Below are 20,993 nucleotides of genomic sequence, written 5' to 3' on the forward strand. Positions count from 1 at the left end.
CTTTCTCTCCTTCTCTCTCCTCCCCTCCGTCCCCTCCCAGGGATCAAGTGCTCTGCTATTCCTACACATTCGGTTGGGAACTTTACTCCCCGAGCGGATTGTGGGCAAACCTGGATTCCTGATGAATTTTTAGCAGATTTTAATAGTGCACTGTGATATTTCCCAACTGTTTGATTTGTATAATGCTGTGTTCAATCTATCTGTTTGGCACTCGTAAAAATTAGATTCAAATCTCTTATCTTTAGATGAGTTTTGGCTAAAAGAACAAAGTAACCGAGAATGGCAAACATGGCCAGAAGTGGGATTTAAGACTTGAGACTGCACCCTCCCTTCTGCTTCTCCTTTCTTTTACCTTAGGGCAGCTCCATATTTGTTGATATCAAATTCTGTAATATCTCTCTGTCAAAATCAGCCTGAACTTGTGTTGTGAAGAGCTCAGATATATATCCTTCATCAAACTGTTTTTCAATGCAGCGTTGTTTCCCATTGTCTTAGAGAAAGACAATTCAGAAATGGCAAGAAAGCTTCCCAGATTAATCATCCTCTTTAGTTTTCTCCATTCTCAGCCTCTTCCTTCTTGGGGGGGCAACATTCAATTTTTTTGATGTGATCAGTGAGCCTGATGCAGAAGGTCTGCGTAGGGTTTATTGGAGGATGAGGTTCTTCACAGTCAGAGCGAAGACAGCATAAATCAGTTTGGAAAATTACCGTCTATATCGTTTTTGAAAACTGCAATTATTTTTTTTTCTCTGTGCAGCCCTTCTGCCAAGTCTAGCAGCATTGCAAAGCCCAGGATCAATATTACTGAGGATCCTATTTGACCAATAAACTAAACGCACTCAGGCTTCAGTCAAAAGATGTGTAAAAATGCAGCTTCCCTGGGCTCTCATAACCAGGCAGGACTTCTTCACTTGCAAACACTCCAGTCACATGCACTAGAAAACAGGGCACTGAAAATACACGTGCAAGTGCAGAGAAAGTATTTTTCAGGTTACTTTGGCAATAGCCGTAGCTTACCTTTTCTACCAGTCTGTGTTTACAGTGCCTTGGCTTACACCATCTTCCCTACACCAAACCACAGTTGATTTGCATCTGTAAGTAGCAGGAGGCCAAGCTGTCTGTGCAGGTCTCCTCACTGGACCTTTTTTTGCCTTGAGGACAATACCACTATGCAGAGATTTATGATTGAGGTGTATTGCTTAGAGATGTGGCTCTTTCAGCTGAACACTTGTAAGTAGGGGGAAAGGTGAAGAGAGGGGAGAGGGGGTTGAAGCACTCGAAAATTACCTCTTCTTGACCAAAAAAACTTCTTCCTGTGTCTTTGAGAGTCTAACACTCCCTTCTGCATCCCCTGCCTTCCACACACACTTCTCCCTTTATCTGCATTTATCCTGTCTTTCCAAGAATCACTAGAAGAAATGCAGATAGGTGTGTCATGCAAATGAAATTTTTAGTGCAGCTTTCCACCCCCCTTCCCATTGTTGCTACAGAGATCTTTTATCACAGGACTTGGATTTTTGAGTGCCAAAACCTGTTGCTCTGAAAAGCTGCCTTATTTAGGGTATCATTATTTTTCTTTAGCAAAAAAAATACTTCTTTCAGTACTGTAATCATAACTTTCTTCTTACTACTGTGCCTGTTTATCTTGCATCTTTTCTAATGTGTGGACTTCTTTTACTATAGTTAGGTCTTGCTGTGGATATTGGTGCTCCAATCTTGTGATATTGAACTCTAATAATATTTGTTGCTATCTAATACCTCCCAAGGCTCCCCAGTGTGTTCATGAGATGAAAAATAAGACAAGGAGGAGCTATTCTGTTTATTAATCCTTGTATGGCTTTTCCATGTGTTAAATGAGATATCTGGGGATGAGCCCTGGAATCAGTTTTGGAAACTTGTATCTGACTTCTGTGAAGGGCTTGTCATCTTGCCTGCAAATGTTATCACTTCATCCCTATAAGCAAGCTGGCATGCTTGTCAAAAAGCTAAACAAATGCTATAAACTTACAGCAGGATTAAATTTGGGTTTTTTTTTTTTGGTTGTTTTCATTGGCAATTGAAATAATTCATTAGTCTGGCTCAGCAGATGTTTGCTGCTAACTCTGAAAAGATACCACTTGTTCCCATGTTGACGAGGTCAGGAGGGATGATTATACATATTAGCTCTTTAGCTGGGTGAGCACACTGCTTTTCTAGTTGACATAGCTGTTGACTCCCCTGCTTTTGTGTCATTTGCTGCCTTGCTACACTTCGGCCATTTGTCCAGGCTTGCTGGATATGTGGTGCCTTGGCTTGAGTTACGGCACTGGTTGGCTTCCCAGGTGTCCAGGCAGCCCAGACAAATGGCTGCTGATGATCCAGTGACTGCCCATGCTGCGTGTGTGCGGGAGCTCTGCTCTGTTGTGGAAATGTTGGCTTCACAGGGCATGGACTGCACGTGTGTTTCTGTGTTGGATACCCCAGCCTGAAATACAGGGGAAGGAGCTTCTATGAATTTTCAGCATTAGTAAGTGTGAGTTACTGTTTGCTCGTTCATTGGCATGCAGCGTTTTAGGACCCATGTGTGCCCAGTGTAATGGTTAAACAAGAAACTTGGTCCTACAGATGCCAAGGGTTTTGCTGTGGTTTTGTGAGCAGTTGTTAACAATCTGTCTTCCCTACTGGTGGCTGTGTGGGAGGGTTCTTAAGTTAGGTCTTCCCCCAGCTGCTGAAATTCTTACAGCCAGCTGGCTGCTGCTGTTCCATTAATAGCACCTTGAGATACTATGTGTTTGTAGGGTAAAGGACACATTTCCATGGTTTGGTTTCTCCTGCTGTTCTGGTTCTTCAACACCTTTCCTTTCCCATGAGTAACTCCAGAGCCAGCCTGTCTCTGGTACCTCCATTTCCTCATGATTCCTGACTTTCAGTTCTTCTGCAGAAGTAAGACAAAAGCTAGGGGCCTTGTCACCTAGCTGGTGCAAAATTCCAGTTGTGCTTGGAAACAGATTCTCTCCCTAGGCAAATAAATCACCCTTACACAATGTGTCCATCAATTCAAGGTACATTGGACCTGTTGGTCATATGCCCATGGATCTGCATGTGCTCATGGCAGTTGTTCATCAGCGGAAGTTCTGATGGCCTCAACTGCTGAAACCAGCAGGATACCTTTTCACAGAAGGACTAGTCAGGCTGGTTGCCACCTACCTGGTTTCCAGCCTTAAAAGCCTTCAATCTTGATTGCATATTGATGTTCCTTAGGAAAGCGATAGGAAGCAGCAGAGTCGGAAGAGATTTTGGTGTGCAAATTTGGGAAGACTGTTTGGATTTGAAAGATCATCTGCACAGGCTTAGGACAGGCTTAGAGCACGCAGCTTTTCTACTGGTGAAAACTGGTGTCATACAAGAAAAATAAAAGATTGTCTGGTTTATTCCTCAGGACTTGAGTACCTGAAATTGTCTTCTGCTAGGGTAGTCCTGGAGTGAGTTTTTGAGCCTGGACCCCGTTTACTCGCTTTCTGCCAAAACAATAGTTTACGGAGATGTTACTGTAAGACTCACACAAAAGGCTGTTGCTGAAAGCTGCATGGATTCCCCAGCAGTCTACTGATTGCCTCTCAGAGTAGAAAATGAATTATTTTTCTACATCTGCTTTGAAAGGGATTTTAATGGCTATAATCTCAGCACTGCCACAGTGTAAATCAGGGAAAAAGAGTTGGAGTATTTTGGGATAGGAAGAACTACTCAGTAATTTGGTAATAGGCTGAGCCATATGAATTCTTTAGCCAACTAGAAAAACTCGATCGTGCCTTGTCCTGTAGTGTTAGATGAGGACTGACAATTAGTTTGCCCTCTTTTTCTCACTCAGTGTTGCTATACGGGAACAGCTCCAAACTTGGGTCTTGTTATTCTGTCATCAAACTAAATATTCATTGTGGCTTCCTTTCTTTTTTTTTCTTTTTTTTTTTTTTTTTTTTTTTCTATCTGTGGTTCTGCCAGTTACCTTCAGGCATAATATTTGCATGTAAATTATTCAGTTATAGGAGGAAGGAAAAAAATAACTGTTAGGATTTGTCTGCGGGGGTCTGTTCAGCACAAATGCTACTGAAGTCCCCGTGCTGAGTGCCTGGTTCGAGGAGGTTCAGGCAGGTCCCGGCGTGGCGCCTCTCGGGTGGCTCCGCTGACCAGCTCTTCAGGTGCCTTCAGCGGTGGTCGTCTTTCTTGCCTGATAAGGACTGGAGACTGATTCAGACAATTTGAATTCTGCCTTTGGCCTTCAGTGTCTTAAAAAGAGGTTTAATGAAGAGATTAATATAAAGATATTATATTTTAATGTCCACATGACTCAGTGTGCCACAATGCAGATGCTGGATTAATAGGGTAAGAGATGGAACTTTGTAAAAATTTGATGCAGTTTGCTTTTAATAAACTTTTAATAACTTTTTCTTCTGTTTTTTGGCCTCAAACAGGATGTGTTGTAAAGATTACAAAATACCAAAGCAATCAACTCTTAAGGGAAGCTCTTTTGAGGTTTGCATTGTCTGTGTTCACATAGTACATTTCTGCAAAGAAGAAAGTTTAATGCCTCTGTTTTGATTTGGCTACTTCAGTTACACCCATCCCTACCCCAGAGTTGAGATTTTGCCAGCAGGAACTGGCCATTGACAGGGGTCTGCAGTCTGTTTTATTTCTCTGTGGTCTTGGCAGTTGCAGAGACATCTTGGCAGCCCTCTTTAAGAGTCCCTTGAAAATTAGTATTTCTAAAAATTACAGAATTGTCTTAATTTCTTCATAGTAGGCTTTGTGTGAGGATGTCTCTGTACATGGAAGTTATTTCAGATTAAGGAGAACTATATTTAAAAGAACAATAATTATTTTAAAATAGCTTCATGTCTGGACATACTTATTACAGAATAAATTTGCCTTATTTTTGTGCTTTAGCTTAATCCACTTGCGAAGTAGACGGGCTTATTTCTCCAAATATGTTGGGATGCAAACAGAACCTGCAGCCTGGGAGAAGCCTTTCTCAGACTTCGGCGTGATAAAGCAGCACTTACGTACTGCAGCCTGGTTGCTTCGGACACAATGGGAAATTAACAGCTAGTGCTTGGCCAGGGGATTTCATTAGCACCAGGGCTGTAGAGTTCTCACATCCCATGGTAAGATCACTGGCATTATGCCTCATAATTGAGATCAGTATCTACCTACTTACCAGGAGCAGAGGCAGAGAGCTGGGGTGTTTTAAATGAGGTGCAATAAGCACCAGAGGGAACCTCATCAGTGTGGCAAAGCCGGTGGGTCTCTGCTGCCTCCTGCCTGGGGGTTCCCAGCCTCCAGCCACGCTCAGCTCAACCTCTTGCACAAAATAAACCAGTATCTGCTGGAAAACCAGGCTGAGCCCAGGTCTGCTTTGAAAGTTTGATTCTGGGTTTCATCATGAAAGAGGTGTTTTCATGCTGAGAAGGTGGGTGTTTTGCAAACTCTACCCGATGGTGGAGTTCTAGTGGGAACAAGGCACCAATAAATTGCCTTTCACTGTAGTTGCCACTGACTTACACACACAGCCTAGATTTGAACTTGACCACTTTTATTGATGTAAGAACTAGCAGTGTCTCATTTTCATGGAGATTCATTTTACAGTAAGGTATCTGTCTTGACAGAAACAGTACACCTTTTCTGCAGATTAACATAAATTTAAGATTAATAAAAATTAAAATTAAGAATTAATTGAGGGGGTTATTTTGTTGGTTTTGTGTTAGGTTTCTTTTTTGTCCCCCCTGAGATGTGTTTCAGTTTTTCTCTTTGTGTTTCCCATTTTGGCTGAAGTGAGCTGATATACTGGGATGTGACATGCAGTGTTGTGTCTATTCAAAACCATGCTATGTGGAAGCTGTATACTGTACCTGTTTTAAATAAAATGGATACTGGCCACTTATCCATGTGTCTGCAGCCCTCATTTCTCCCTCCCTGGGTTCTTTCCTAGGTCCTTGGAGCTAGCTGCTAGAAACAGGCCTGTTTTAAAGCTCTCTGTAATATAGGATCTCACTGAATGAATCTCTGCAGTGGAGTCTGTCCGTCTGTCATGCTCTTCATTGCAGGTTGGTAATGTACCTGATTTGAGTGGCCACTGGGACTGAAAATCGTCCTTTTCTTTGCAGCCGTCATGGACAGGATAGGACCGGACATTTTCTTTCGTTGTCCTCTGCTAAGCACCATGTCATCGCAGTGATACCTGTTATCACTTTGCTCTTCTGACTTCCCATTTTTCCTTCATGTTGTTGCCCCTTCCTCAGTCCTGACTTCTTTTTCTCCTTTTCTCCCATTCATTTTCTTCTAGGTGAATTAATTTTGCACTAAAATGTCACTTCTTATTCAATAGGTAGATATAGTGGTGCAGTAATGGAAATGAGTGACAACACCTGTGTGCAACATGCGAAATCCATATGTCAGGTTGGCAATGTGGTGAGAGGGGAGGAAGCAAGAGGAGACATGGAGGGTGCAGAAGAGAAAGAGAAGGTACTGAGGCCCAAAGGAAAGCAATTTCTCTTGAGGAAATTCCTTTTGTTGGTGTTGGAGTATGTTTTTTCAGCTATAGTGAAATAAGCAAAAATGGAAATGACTTAATTTTCCTTTTTGCTCTAGATTCTATACTTAAACACACAGGTGAAACCAGATGAAATATAAACGGGGAGTGAGAACTCTGGGGAGGAAGTAAACCTCACATTTGTACAACTTGCTCCATCACATGTCAGCAGAGTTTTCAATGTAGTTTATGATTGGGTTAACCAAACTTTAAAAGAAAATTACTTAGTGGACTTCAACTCACATTTTTGCCTTCTAGATGGCATTTTCTTTACAAGTACATATGCAGTTGCCACATGCAAAATTCACACATGTATCTATCGTGGCCAGAAATGGCCGTTCCTGCTTTAACACCAAGACAATGCCAGTGCTCTGTGTATGGATTTAAAGCTGTTCAACCCCTCAGGAGAGGCCTCAGAATGGCTCTTGCAGCATGGACTTGACTAAACAAAGAGGTATTTGCTTTGCAAGAGTTCATTTTTCAGTCTTGAACTTCTAGAGCTAACAAAAACTCAAAAAGCTCTTTGTTTCAGGTTTGTCTGCCATCTTGCAAAGAGTATTGCCCTGTTCCTGTTAAGAGATCTGTCTCTTCTCAGCACGTCTTTGGTACAAGGCAATGTGTTCGTCTTTTTATGTGGTCTAAGACGTTGAACAGTGGGCACATACTGGTCCCCCTTTTTATGAACGCAAATCATTCAGACAGTGATTTTTCACTCCATGGCTGAAAGGATTTGAGATTTTATGTCCTTGACAAATTTCAAGTGTATCCAGTCACACTGAGGCACAAGGGCTATTCACATAGAGGTGACAACAACTTGTTTCACATTAAGAACGTTATTTTTCTTCCTCTTTAAAATCTTTGTTTCCTGTCTGCATTTTCAAAAACTGGAAAAGCTTATTTTTTTCCTTTTTTTCTGCTTCACTGACAGAGAACAGACCAGGAAAACATAATCTAAGAAGTCTAAGTCTGGTAAAGTCATAAACAATTAAAAAATGCTACCCAGAGCGAACAATTTACCCAGGTATTTAGTGTCTGGTTTAGCTTTAATTTCTAGGCTTAACTACTGAAAAAAAGTGGGCATTTTACTTAGCATTTGTTATGAGAAGTATTTTTGGTGGAAATTGCAGGACTGCTTATAACTAAACTGAAGCCCTTTAGGAAAGCTCTCGGCGAAGTTTTATTTAGCTCAAATTATATACGTTAGGACAGCTGCATGCATGGATATCACTGTAATAGGGATTAACTTTCAACTACTTGCAAACAATTTTCACTGTATGGATGGGAATAATCACGTCATTACCTGAAGATAACAGAAATTCATGTTGAATCGTGCTGGAAAGAACTATGTGTTTCAGAATAGGTGAAATCTGGGTCCTTTTTGAAGTTGCTGTGAAGAAAGCAGCTTGTATCATCATTAGTTCTGTGTTTCATAACCATATGAAATATGAGCTTGTGTTGTAGAACAAAGCATTACCCTAAAAACCTAGAAATCAAAATAGAAAGTCCTTTGATAGATGAAAGTCATCATCTTTTTAACATTTATTATCTATAATATTGCCTACGGACACTGCACTGCAGCAAAATGAAGTATTCAGCGCCGTTTTCCCTGTACAAATACCTATCAGCTTCTTCTAAAAAGCAAACAGAAATTCACCTTGTTAACCAGAAGACCACATGGTGCTTCACATGAAAGATTGTCTACCTCATCAAAAAATCATATTTGCTATTTGACCTAATTCATGCCTCCTCCAAGCCGTTAAATTAAAATGCCTTTGCTCTTCTTTGGTGGCAGGGCTCCCTCCCTCTTAGAGTGATGCGTTGGGCAACCCACGGGCAGCATGAGAGCTCACAGCCAGGATGGCAGCTGCCCTACCAGGGCCATCCCAGCCGCTTTTTGGCTCACTCAGCAGTTGAAGAGCTGCCTGGGAATGAAGGACACACAGGCTGTAGGTCTAAGCAGCCCCTAGCAGAGCGGGTTTGGGGCTGTGCCCTACCTGCTGGGCTGTGTGTTGCCCTGGGTTAAGGAGCACTTGTTAGGGCAAAGGTGGTGCAGGGCTGGCTGCGGGTGTTGGGCATACTGGCTTCTGCAGAAGAGGGCTGGGGTGGGTGGGAAAAGCAGGTAGAGGTTTTCATGCAAAAAATTGTGCCCCTCCTTCCTTTGGGGGCCAAGACCCTCTGATTTTCAACAGGGAGAGTGCTCAGTTACGCAGGTAAATTAGGTCAGCCGTCTCCTACCCTTTAGATGCATCATCTTTGGCTGAGCTGTTTGCTATTTCCCCTGTGTTAGAGGCCTCTGCTTCGTCATTCAAGAAGTTTTCAGGATATCATGCTGCCAATTGAATTTTTTTCCCCATATGCATGGAGTAAACCATCCCTGATCTGACTTGTAACAGCTGTCACCTTGCTCTGTAACAAAGTTAAGGTGAAAATTTTAAAGGGCAAATTACTGCAGGATGACAAAATGCACGCAAATAGATATGCAAAACTTTCTGAACTGGGTGTTTGTCTTCCGTATCGTCAACCTCAGTCTTCCGTGAACTGTTAATATTGGAAAATTATAACACAGTAAATAATGGTGGATGCTCAGTGGTTTTTATTTCCATACAGACTTTGCTTCTGAGATTGTTTACTGGTCTGGTTTGAGCTGCCTGTTAAGTGTACGCCTCTTTAAAATACATCTTAACTTCTTAATCATGTGACTATTGTGAACTAACCTTGCATTTTTTCTTTTCTTCATATAGTTTTCCCTGCACAAAATGGAAAGGTTGCTATAGTGACTGGAGGTGCTAAAGGAATTGGTTACCAAACTGTGAAGCATTTGGCAAGACTTGGCATGCACGTTATAATAGGTAAAGCCATTATTTTCTTAATATGTTTTTATTTCAGAAAGTTTTTTTTTTCTTTTAAGGAGTATTTTCTTTACAACATAAATAAAGATATCGTAAGGGAAGGTAGGAGAGGGTTTTGCTAGCATTTAGCACAAATAAAGATTTGATTTATGTTTTGATTTGCAGGATCTTAAAGAAAAGTGGATGGGATTTTTTTTCTGCAAAAGTTGGAAGAGTTGGACTGCCTTATATAAGAAGTAAACAATAAGGTCATAAAAACCCAAAAATATGGGTATTACAAAACTATTTTATTATCTTGTTACTGAGGATGGCCTATGCTTCAATGTTAGGGTGCACATGTTCATGAAGAGGAAAACTAATGAAAGCTTTCAGGAATATTCGAGTGTGTAGTGGGGGATGATCTGTGTTGCAAGGGCAAAGGAAGCCCTTATAACTTCATCAATATAAAAATTGCACGTTTACTTCTCAGTTTGTCACTGTAGGTAGCCTTTGTGGGGAAGGCAAGAAAATAAATACCCTGAGAGGTTCATTCATATCCGCCTGAGATGGTCTGGACAACTCACGTTCTGGAGGTGACTGTTTCTCTCCATTGATCATAAAGAGTTTGTAAGGTGACTATGTTAGACTGGGACATCTGAAGTTAGGATAGGTGTATTTCTGTAGGAACTACAAAAATGGCCTGAGCGCACAATTTCTCTGCTCTACTACAGACAGTATTAGTGAAACTTTTTTCCTATTTTGTAAAGTTTTCTGTACTCTCTATATATGCACTAACATATCTACTAAATCTGTATGTAACATCATGAATACTCATGTGTTTAAAATGCTACATTTTTCTCCACCTTTCTTTAACTAGACTTTTACATAAAATACTGTAACTTTTACACCATAAGGTCACTGAAGGTTGGTATTTCGTAATACACTAGCAAGCTGGAGATGCCATTTTATTTAGCTTTTATGCAGGATGTGCTCTCTCTAAGGTTCTGTATACACATCTTTAAAAAAACCCAACACACCAAACAATAAACAAGAGCATAGTAGCCATGTGTTTTTAGTCTAGTTCAGTCAGTAATACTAATGGAGTTGCCCTGGAATCATACAAGTGTAATGCAGAATACCACTTACTCATACATGTTTTAATAGATGTGTCAAAACCAAGCATCTGCAAAATGCAAGCAGATGCTGCTATATGTAGCTAGATGCTAGATGTAGCTAATGATGTCAGCATTAATATTTCACTAAAGAAGTCGCTCTTCACGTTTAAGGTGGACTGCAAAAATGTACTCAATGGGAAAACAAAAGGGCCAATTTTCTTCTCTTAGCATAGGGTCATGGAAGCATAGAACATTACTACTTTTTTGAAGACTTATTTTATACCATTTAATGTTTAGGGTCTTTTGTGTAACAGAATTCAGTGTGAGATCTTTGGGAAAGGGAAAGTGATATTTAATTACAAAACCTCTAAATAAGCTGTTTTTTTTCAACTCACAATCACCCCCTCATAGATCTCATTCACTCACACTCACACCCATACTCTCACAAGCACCAAGATGTGTGTGCTCATGTGGTCTGGTGAGCATCACTTGTGTGCAGCATGGGAAAAGGTACACCAGCTACTGAGTCCTTGTCCTGTCTTTGTGGTTCTTCTTGATCAGAAATGACAGGCTAATTTATGGACAGATCTTTTATATCCTTTAGGAGTCATCAGCTCTTAGTACATTTTTCCTTGTCTGGAGTATATAAGCTGTGTCTATATAAAATAGCCTAATTTCTGGGTGGGCTTACAGGAAAAGTAATGGTATGTGTGATATGCCGCAACTTGGATGTTATTCTTCTGGTGGCAGAGTGCATGGTCATCTGCTGGCAAGCCTCTGTGCTTTGGCCTTGGCAGAAACAACACAGGAACAGTGTCCTGGAAACATGTCCTTTATTTTCAGTAAGGGTCATTCTTTTAACTCTCTGCTCTGCTCTTTCTTCTGGTGCTTACAGACACACACACTTCCATTCACTCTTTAATTGTACCAACCTTACTATTTGCATTACGAATCTCTACAACTGTAAATTAATAAAACTAATTATAGGAAGCATTTGGTGAGTAAGATTTTCAACTGATTTAGTTCTTTCAGGCAAACTCTGACCTAAACACTGAGCCCAGTGAGTCACAGCCATCTTCTTTGCCTGTGAAATTTTTCAGAGCAAAGAAGTCCTGTTGGTAGAATGGATAGTCTCAAGCTTTGCTGCAGCTGCAAGATTAAAACAGTCTCAAAAGCACATTAAATGCATTGACCTTCCATCCTTGCTAACTGTTGGCCCCAAGTGTCCAGAGTATGCTTAAAATACCTGCTGGCACATTGGCATGCATTAGCACATTCAGCTTCAGGCCACACAAGGAAAGATTTAAGCCTCAAATAAGACAGCAAGTGTACTCAAGCTTTCTACTCTAGAAATGTTTTCACCCTATGTTTGTATATAGGTGTGAACTTCCATGAAAAAAGTTTGGATGTTAAATGAATTTAGGCTTGCAGGGGAGATTTGTGTAGCTCACAGGCAATCTTTCCCATTCGCTGAATGCTTCTTTCCCATTACAGGAACTAAGTAATGGGAATAGTTAGCAATAAAGAATGATATCCGTGCAGTGGGAAAATGAGTCAAACCTGGATGTCTGATGTGAAGATGATTCACCATTTGTGATAGACATGATTTTTACTCCATTTGACATTTTAGAGGAGTAAATGTTTGAGGTAACTTACTTTTAAATCCAATCTACCAATGGAATCAGGAAAACAATTTAGTAGAAAGCATGTTACCCTGTGGAACATGAATAGGCACCATATGAAAAGCGAGGGTGCTCTCTTAGAGCATTTTCAGGGAGTGATTGCACAGTGCTTTTACAGCTTCTTCCTTTCCAGTCCCAGCACTGGTGCACAAGACTCCTTTCTCCCACTGATGGTCTCCCTCTGTGGATGCTGCTCACCCTGTCCTCAGCCTCTCACTGGGAAAAAGGTTGGCGTGAATACTGAAATGATGCAAGTCATTTTCTGTGGGTTTGTTTGATAGATTTCATTGAGAATTTTTACCAGGCTGCGATAGCATTACTCACAGTCAGCAGGGCTTTTACTTCAGGAAAATCTCATGACAGAGAGCAGACCCCTGGCAGGGAAAGCTACTGCCAGTGGTGAGTCTTCAGAGTCAAGACACACTGCGAGCTCCTGCTCCCGCCTGTGCAATTTACTACTTGATAAATAAGCTTGAAATTTCATTTTCGGAGAGAGAAGGTAAATGACACACTGTTCTTGGTGCCTACTGACCAGTCAACACCATATTGAAGATGGTGTTTTGCGTGCACTTACAAGTAAATATGCTCTCAACAATAAGGACATTGAAATCGAGACATCCCAGTCATTTTTATGACCCCCCCTGTCATAAAATCCAGTAGGTTCAGCTCTGGTTCACAGTGTTGATGACAATTTTGTGAGTCTGAATTTAAACTGATTAGAAGTGTAAACTTTTCATATTATTTCCGTCCTTCATCACTGGGGTTTAATTTTAAGACAATTCTGTGAGTGCATGTTAAAATTGTTGACTTTAAAAAAGAGGTTCAGTTTGATTTTTTCCTTTTTCTTCTCTGTACATTAATAAAAGAAGGCTGAAAAAAAATGTGTGATAATATCTAATGTGGAAGCTTTGATAATCCCGTCTGATAATGGTGAATGAAAATCAAAAGCTTGACCATGTTACATATATGCTTGGTATAAACCACCAGGTTCAGGACAGTGTAATCAATCTTTAGTGTCTAAGTATATCAGTGTCACAATTTTCTAAGACAGGCTCACTTTCTGAAGGAAACAGTCTCATTATATTTATATATATGTATATATATTCAAGTGACTTATTTGAGCATCAATTTTGGCATAAATAAATGTAGTTCCATCACCAGACTCAGCACTTCTGTGTGACCTCTGTAAGCCCTGCAGGAGACTAAGCAAGAGATATTTCTGTCATCTCTTTCATTCACATTGGCTTCCAATTTTCAAGCTGGACTCTGCATTATAAATCAGACAATTCTTATGTTGTATAATACTACAAAGTGACTTTAGAAAGACAATTAAACCCTATCAAGATGGTGCAATTGTTCATTTTCAAAGACGGTTTGATTTAATTTCAATTACTGAAAATTTCTATGGGATACTTTAGTAGTCTTTTCTCACTATACATAGATGTATGAGATGCTTGAGTTATAATTTTCTCTAGAAAAGCATTTATCTTCCTAATTTTATCCACGTTTTGTTAGGCCTGAATGAGTTGTAGAGTTAGTCAGGAAGTGTTAAAATGTTACCAGCCTTTTAAAAATTGGTGATGGTTTCCTTTTTCTGGTATGAACATTAAGCAAATGCATGCAGATTGCCTTATAATTGTCGTTCAGTTCAGTTATTAACATATCAGAACACTGTAATCAGGGTTATGAAAAACTCTACTTACAGTGCTGTCTTTTATACACTATACATGTGCACACAGCCACACATAGCTACAAATAGCCTTCCAAATCCATAAGAATTTATTGAACACTTTTGTCTGTAATTGCAGTTTGAAGACTGCCACTGTCCTTGCTTTAAAAAGACTTTTTCCTTTTTAGAACATGTATTTGTTTATGTTATTAATTTTGAAATTTCCACCTGTAAATTGTATAAGTTTCTTTTATAGTTGGCAGTGGTTTAAGACTGCTTGTTTATGAACAAACTCATTACAGCATTCCTTGGGAGATTTGAAACTGTTATTAAAATAGTGACAAATATTTGAAAAGACACTTGGAGCACATAAATTCTCTTTTGGGCAGTAATCTCAAGTAAAAATGTAACTCAATGAACTGTGCAGGTGTATTGCATGGTAAAATACTTTGATTAACTGAGGTCAACCGTCGTGTGGATGAGGGAGATTTGTGTTGATATGGTTTGTTTGGATTTCTAGAAATCTTAAAGGAAAATTCTTAAGGCTGTTAAGCACAAAGCCCAAAGGACAAGTACAAATGCCATTACATTTATACAATAACATTGCATGTTATGACAGAACATAGACATAAATGTTTATTTTCTTAATAGAGAGGGTGTTACCACTGGAGTTTAACAGGGGTATGTGCTAGAACCCATGCTTTCAACATATAATTTTAGAGGAGGAGCTAATCGTGAAGTGACAAGTCTTTTAAATTGTATTAAATTATTCAGGGTAATGAAGACCAGGGACATGTGTGGAGAATTGCAGGAACACCATAAAAACCTACATGTTAAAAGACATGTGCAATTCATTTTAGATCAATATGGAGTGATGAACATGCAGAAAAAATCTGAACTCCAGACAAAGAAATTATGGGTTTTGTATTGACCACCATCACTTTGAAGGAAGATCTTGGGGTCAAAATAGATTGTTCTATGAAAACAGTGCTCAGTAGCTTCCAAAAATCAAAACATATATTAGAAATTGTTAGAAAAGGAGCAAACAAAATGGACAACAAGAGTTGATTCAACTGCATGAATCCTTTGTGTGCTAGCACCTTAAATGCTGTGTTGAGTTCTGGGCTGCCTAATTCAAAATAGCATAAAAATTTAAAGGGTTTAGAGGAAAACAAGCTTATCAAGAGTATGGAGAAACAACCTTCTGAGGAACAACCAAATGGTCTTGGAGTCTTCACTCTGCAAATGTGTTCTGTACAGGCAACCACCGTTCACTGTCTCTTCTAAAGGAAGTATGTAAAATGATCAGCTAAAAAGATGCTTATGAATAGTGTGGAGATTAGTACAAACTCAGTATAAATACCTATCAGAAAAGATATTAAAACAGTCTAAAACAAGCTACTGTGATTAAAAACAAAATCCCTCAGTAGCATAAAAGTATTTCTGGACTAGTATCTTCTGCATAGGACCTTAAATCATCCCTTGGTTGGCAAATATGAGTGTTGGGCAGTTTTAGGAAGGACATTGTGCATAGTCCAGTGAGTGTGATTTTTATATTGAAAAATGTGTCAGGCATTATAAAAAATACAGAGTTAAACATGTGATGATAAATTTTGGAAGAGTTAATGCAGTTTTTCTAGACATTTTTTAATTTATTCATTAACCATTTGTTAAATGCTTTGAAGAATTCAACAACTATGTGAATTAATTTAATCCTGATTTTCAAAAGCTTTCAGCAACTTTCATGCAAAAAGCTTTTAAAGTGGCTAGCTTGTCTTGAGATAAGAGAAGGATCTCTTCTAGATTAGTAATTGATTAGGAAAGGGAAAACAATGTGTAGGAATTATTTGTCAGCTTTAGAATGGAGCAAAGAGACTCCCGATCCCCTAGGCATATGTTCAGTACATTTATAAAAAGAGAGAGAGAGAGAGAGAAAAGCATGAACAGTGAGATGATGCATTTTGCACAAATGTGTTTAGGATAGTAAAATTAATTTGACTATTGATAATTAAGGGATTTGAGCTTCTGACATGCAAGGAGAGGCTGACTGTTCAGCCTGGAGAGGAGAAGGCTCAGGGAGACCTTTTCCATGTGTATAAATACCTGATGGGGACAGTAAAGAAGATGGAGCCAGGGTCTGGTCAGTGGTGCCCTTTACTGGGCAAGAGGCAACGGGCACAAACCAAAACACAGGAGATTTCATTTAAGCATAAGAAAACACTTTTTAACATTCAGGGTGGTCAAACACTATCACAGGCTGCCCATAGAAGTTGTGGAGTCTCCGTCCTTGGAGACACTCAAAATGTGACTGGACTTGGTCCTGGGCAACTGGCTGTAGCAAGGGGTGGAACTGGATGTGCTGCAGAGGTACCTCATGAAATCTTAACTACTGTGAAGAATGGGTAATAATCTCAGAATACTGAATGACTGGGTTGTGAAGGGATAGATAAATACAGAGTGTCAGTAAATGCAAATATTGCATATGAGGAAAAACAACCACACCTATATATTTAAAAAAACAGGATCTAAATTAACTACTACCACTCTTACTGTTGAAAGCTCTCTGTACAACATCTTCGATATTTAATGCCAGTCATAAAGGCAAATATAACCTTACTACTTAGCAGGAAAGAAGATGAAAGTAGGACAGGAAGCTTCCCTCTTCCTTTGTAGAAATCATTGGCTCATCCTGTTGTGAATACTCAGGAGTCTGGTAGAACTGGAAAAAATGAGAGGGATGGTGAGGAGGATGGGATGGCTCTGTGAAAGGTGGGGCCAATAAACAAAGGTTCTTCCGCTTGCAAACAGATGACTGAGGTGTGATATCATACAATTATGAATGGTATAGAGAAAGTGAATGAGAACTGGTTATTTTCTGGTTTATTGTATACAAAGTAGAGAACATCCAACAAAATAATTAAAAAAAAGCAAACCACTGAAGTACAACCTTTTTAATATAATTGTGTCTCATTAAATCACAGAAAGTGTTGTCCCAGAACCCTTTGGCAGCCAAGCACTTGAATGAATTGAAAGTGCAATTAGATGAAGGAGTACAGGATGGGTTCATTGAGAGGCTAGGCATGACCTTTGACTCAGGAATTCTCTGAAACTTCTTGCTACTGGGAGGGTGTACTGGAAAATACCACTCCTAGACTTAAAGCTGTCACTTAAACATTTTCCTGCTACAGGTTATTGTTGGAAACAGGATACTTGTCTAGATGTGTCTTTGGTTTGATAAACAGGGTCAGTTTTAACTTCTCGTTGGAAGAGCTGGGTTGCTGAAACCTGGGGCAAGAACATTTTTTTTTTTTTCTCTTTGCAGACCGACATCCTCCTTCTTACTCAGTTTTGCTTCTTTTCTCAAAGGAACACTTACAACAGTACTTTTGCCTTTCATGTCAAGAAGGCATATATTTAATTGTGGCAGCTGTATGATGAACTAGATGACAAAATATGTGTGGTATCTCTAGACATAAGGAAACTTTGTAGCACTTTCTCAGTGTTTTTTTTTTTTTTTTTATAACAGGTCATATCCTTATACCTAGCTTTATTGAATAACAAATTCATAACTTGAAAGTTTTATTGATGAGACCCAAGATCTATATTCCTTTTCCTAAATAAAATTTTTATTTTTTTACTGAAGACATTATAGATTCCTTTAAAAAGCACTCATATTGTACAGAGTTCAAATTTCTCATCCTCAGAGCTTTTTGAGGGCAGTCATTCCTCTCTGTTAGGTGTATGCTTTTTGTTGTGCAGTGCCATGCACACTCACAAAATCATCATCCTGATAACACCTGATGGGACTTTATTTTTCTCTTGAGGCTTTGGGAGCCCTTGCAAGCCCTGTCTTCAGGCTGGCACTCCAATGAAATCAGTTCTCCTTCAATCATAATGAGGATTATGCTACTCTGAGGAGTCACCTTAATTCAAATTTCCTGTTGGAATCTTTTTTATATTCTGTTGCACAAAGACACCTAACCATCACCCTCTGCAACTCCTTAATCGGATGGTATACATTTATACTGAATTTATTGCCCTACCACCAAGCTTCTCCTGGTAATGCACATATGCATTAGAGTTTATGGGCACCACTTCTAAACTTGGATCACTTGAAGGGATCAGGGGGGAGTGGGGAGTGCCATGGCAGGCTGCAAACCCTGGAAAGTTGTTAATCATTTCAGGGATTAACTGATACGTAATTATGGCTGAATAAGTCAAGGGATGAGTGTTTATCTCAGGTAGACAGGTTCCCCAAGCACTGCTGAATGAGGGGGTCGCCCTTGCCAAAGGCTGGGGTGTGTGGGAAGAGCTGGGAGGCGATGTGCCAGCACAGCTGCCCTGCCACCGGGCAGCTCACCCCTGCCTCCCCTCCCGGGGTTCACTGCAGCGGGGTTTATCACAGGCTGAGGAGTGCCTTGGTGCACAGAGTGGCTCCTGGGCTCCAGGCTGGAGGGGTTGGGTCTTTCTCTGAACTACTGCATCCTGGGTGGTTTGCGTCTTCTTGCTGTTCATCTCAAAAAGTTTTTATTTGGGTTTCATTTGTGTTATCTTGCTGAAAGTCGGGAAATTCTTCACCTGCTAATTTCAGTAAGCGAGGGCTTTTTGGATTTGTGGCTTTATTCTCTCCAGGCAACCTTAAGCTTTACAGGCTGTGTTGTGGTTCATAGACTATTTTAAATTTCTTTATAATGCCCTGCAGTATATTCCCGTGAAATGTCAAGATTGCAAATTCCTATTTTTGCAAAACACCAGTTGGAAAAGCTTTTTTGTCAGGATCAATTTTGTACATAGATTATGAACATGAGTAGCAATTATTCTTTTGGGGAGATTTTCACATTCAAAAAAATTAAAAATACTGTATAATTAATACATATAGATGTATCAGGACCCTTAACTAGGGACAGTGTAAAAGTTTCCCAGCCATGCTGGGTTTCTATGGACTCTGTTTTTGCCATCCTTATTCAGGCTGAGTAATTCTCTGTGATGAGTCTATTGAAATCCCTGAAATAACTTTCAGAGTTAGGATCTCCTTAAGTGCTTAAGGTGACAGAACCTGACCTTTAGGGTAAGATCCAAGGCCTATTGCTGCTGATAAGAATTTTTCTATGTACTTCTCTGGTTGCTTTAGATCAACGTGCTTTGACTTGTGGTGTTTGTGTAGAGGAATGTCGAAGAGGAGAGTCAATTTTTTTGACTAAAAGTTATATTTAAATCTATTTCTCTTTTTTTTTTTTTTTTTTTTTTTAACATGAACTTCAGTATTTGACTAAGAATTAGAATTTTTCATGCCATTAAAATGACATCTTATTTTATACAGGTGCATCCATTCAGACTTGAATTTATTTTTATGTTATTAGTTTTATTTTCAGAATTGATTGTAGTCAACGTTGTTATTGAATCAGTCTTACCTGAATTTTTCATTATTCCGTGGGGACTAAACAGAAGAAAAACATCAGATAGGGCACTGAACAGCTTGCATAAACAGTTCTTGAGACAACTATATCTATTTTGAGTTCCCAATAGACAGTTTAAATTAGCATGAAAAGCAAGATTATTATGGTTTTGGGTACTTTGATGATCTAAGCTCTCAAGACATTGAATCCCTTTTTCTCAAAGCTTTTGTTCAGATTCCCTCACTGCATAAAAACCATGGTCTGTCTTCCCTTTCTTATGCTTCTCTCCAAACCACTTGAATCCAGACTAGGCAGATCTTAGCACTTAAAATGGATAAATTCTGGCATGGATGAATTCTGGCATATTGAACGTATGAAAATTATGGTGAATCATTGGCAGAAAGTCCAGCCAGAGAATTCTCTTGTGTATCACAAGGTTTTTTTAAACAATCACTACAAATATGTTACTGAGGATCTAAACCAGCTGATGTTGGTAAGAATCTGACACTCATATAGTAAACTGTCCCCCTCCTTAGCTTGGAGTGCTGTACTTGTGTGTACTTCAGTACACTTGAAGGTTGTGCCCTTTAGTGACCCATCTTCATCAAGAAGATACAAATTATTTTTGATTTTTCCCAAACTAAAGGTGATTGTGTTAGCTTGGTGGCTTAAACATTTTGAATTTTGAATAGTTAATGTAGCACTTAAAAGGAGATTGTTCTTTTTCATGCCTACCACTCTCTTTGCATAGAGGATGCCAGAAGAATGTATGAGAAGAGCAGTAGTATAAGTGCGATGTCCCTTTCCTCTCCCACCCATACTCAGCAAGGGGATACCAGTCTCCCTAAGCTAACTCAGAAGCGTAAATTACCCTCCCAGTCTTATGGTACCTTTCTGATACGTGTCTTTGAACTTTTTGTAAGGATTTTGGTCATTTATTCTTTCTTACAGGATTTTCTTTGAAAATAGAATTGCAAAAGCCTCAATTACAGTAGCAGCTTTCACTGAGGTTATTTCAATTTTGTGGTACTCCAGCCTCCAGAACCTGGATTTCAAACTCTTTGTTGAATCAGACTGGAAACAGACATCTGAAGTGACTGTTTAGCAAAATAATTATTTTTTCCCAGTGGTCTAGAGTGAAAAGTATGCAAATATGAATAAAATGTGCTCATTTGGAAGGCACTGAGCTTTAATGAATAACCATTTATATAACAAAAAATTAAAGCAAATTAAAATTTGTTGTGAACACAAGATCTTTTAAAAGAACAAATTAAGTGAACATACTGAGAGTTAAATCAAGACACTAGAGGCTTTAATAAGGCTGTTCTCTGCATGAGGAGTGCTGAATGAAAGAGGAATCAAATAACACCTTCACAGAATTGGCACCAAAGTATTTTTGTTTCTAGCCTAACTCTATCTGGTGTAATAACACACTGAGTTTGAAATCTTATTCTAGTACATCACTTGAGGTGAAACACTGAGGAAAACTGATGTCTTGCCCATAACCCTCATGCACAGATTTCCCCAGAAATGGCAGTTTCACTGGAGGGTTTGTTTGTTGACACTGCATCTATACCTGGAATTTAGCATCAAGCTGAATGTTTCTGTTCTGTACAGGCTGGGTTGTTTTAAAGGGGAAAAAAACCAACAGCAAGAAGAAAATACTGCAAATGTCTGCTTTGTTTGGTTTTGGTTTTGTTTTTTCCTTTTCTTTCTTTCTTGTTCAATCTGAGCAATATAA

The 20,993-nt window shown here is 39.3% G+C and overlaps 1 protein-coding gene across 5 annotated transcripts in view; it reads left to right on the forward strand.

The window, feature by feature from the left end:
* The window catches only part of DHRSX (dehydrogenase/reductase X-linked), a 182,115-nt gene that overhangs the window by 28,134 nt on the left and 132,988 nt on the right, over positions 1-20,993 (forward strand). For 3 of the 5 annotated variants that reach the window (XM_074858905.1, XM_074858908.1, XM_074858909.1), the window contains exon 2: positions 9,304-9,411. In XM_074858905.1, coding sequence (XP_074715006.1) covers positions 9,304-9,411 — 108 coding nt within the window. Of the gene's footprint in view, positions 1-6,056; positions 6,078-6,401; positions 6,496-9,303; positions 9,412-20,993 lie in introns of those variants that run through there. The other 2 variants (XM_074858907.1, XM_074858906.1) reach the window with 2 other exon arrangements.

The sequence above is a fragment of the Strix uralensis genome, chromosome 2, assembly GCF_047716275.1.
Source record: "Strix uralensis isolate ZFMK-TIS-50842 chromosome 2, bStrUra1, whole genome shotgun sequence".
Taxonomy (NCBI): Eukaryota; Metazoa; Chordata; class Aves; order Strigiformes; family Strigidae; genus Strix; species Strix uralensis.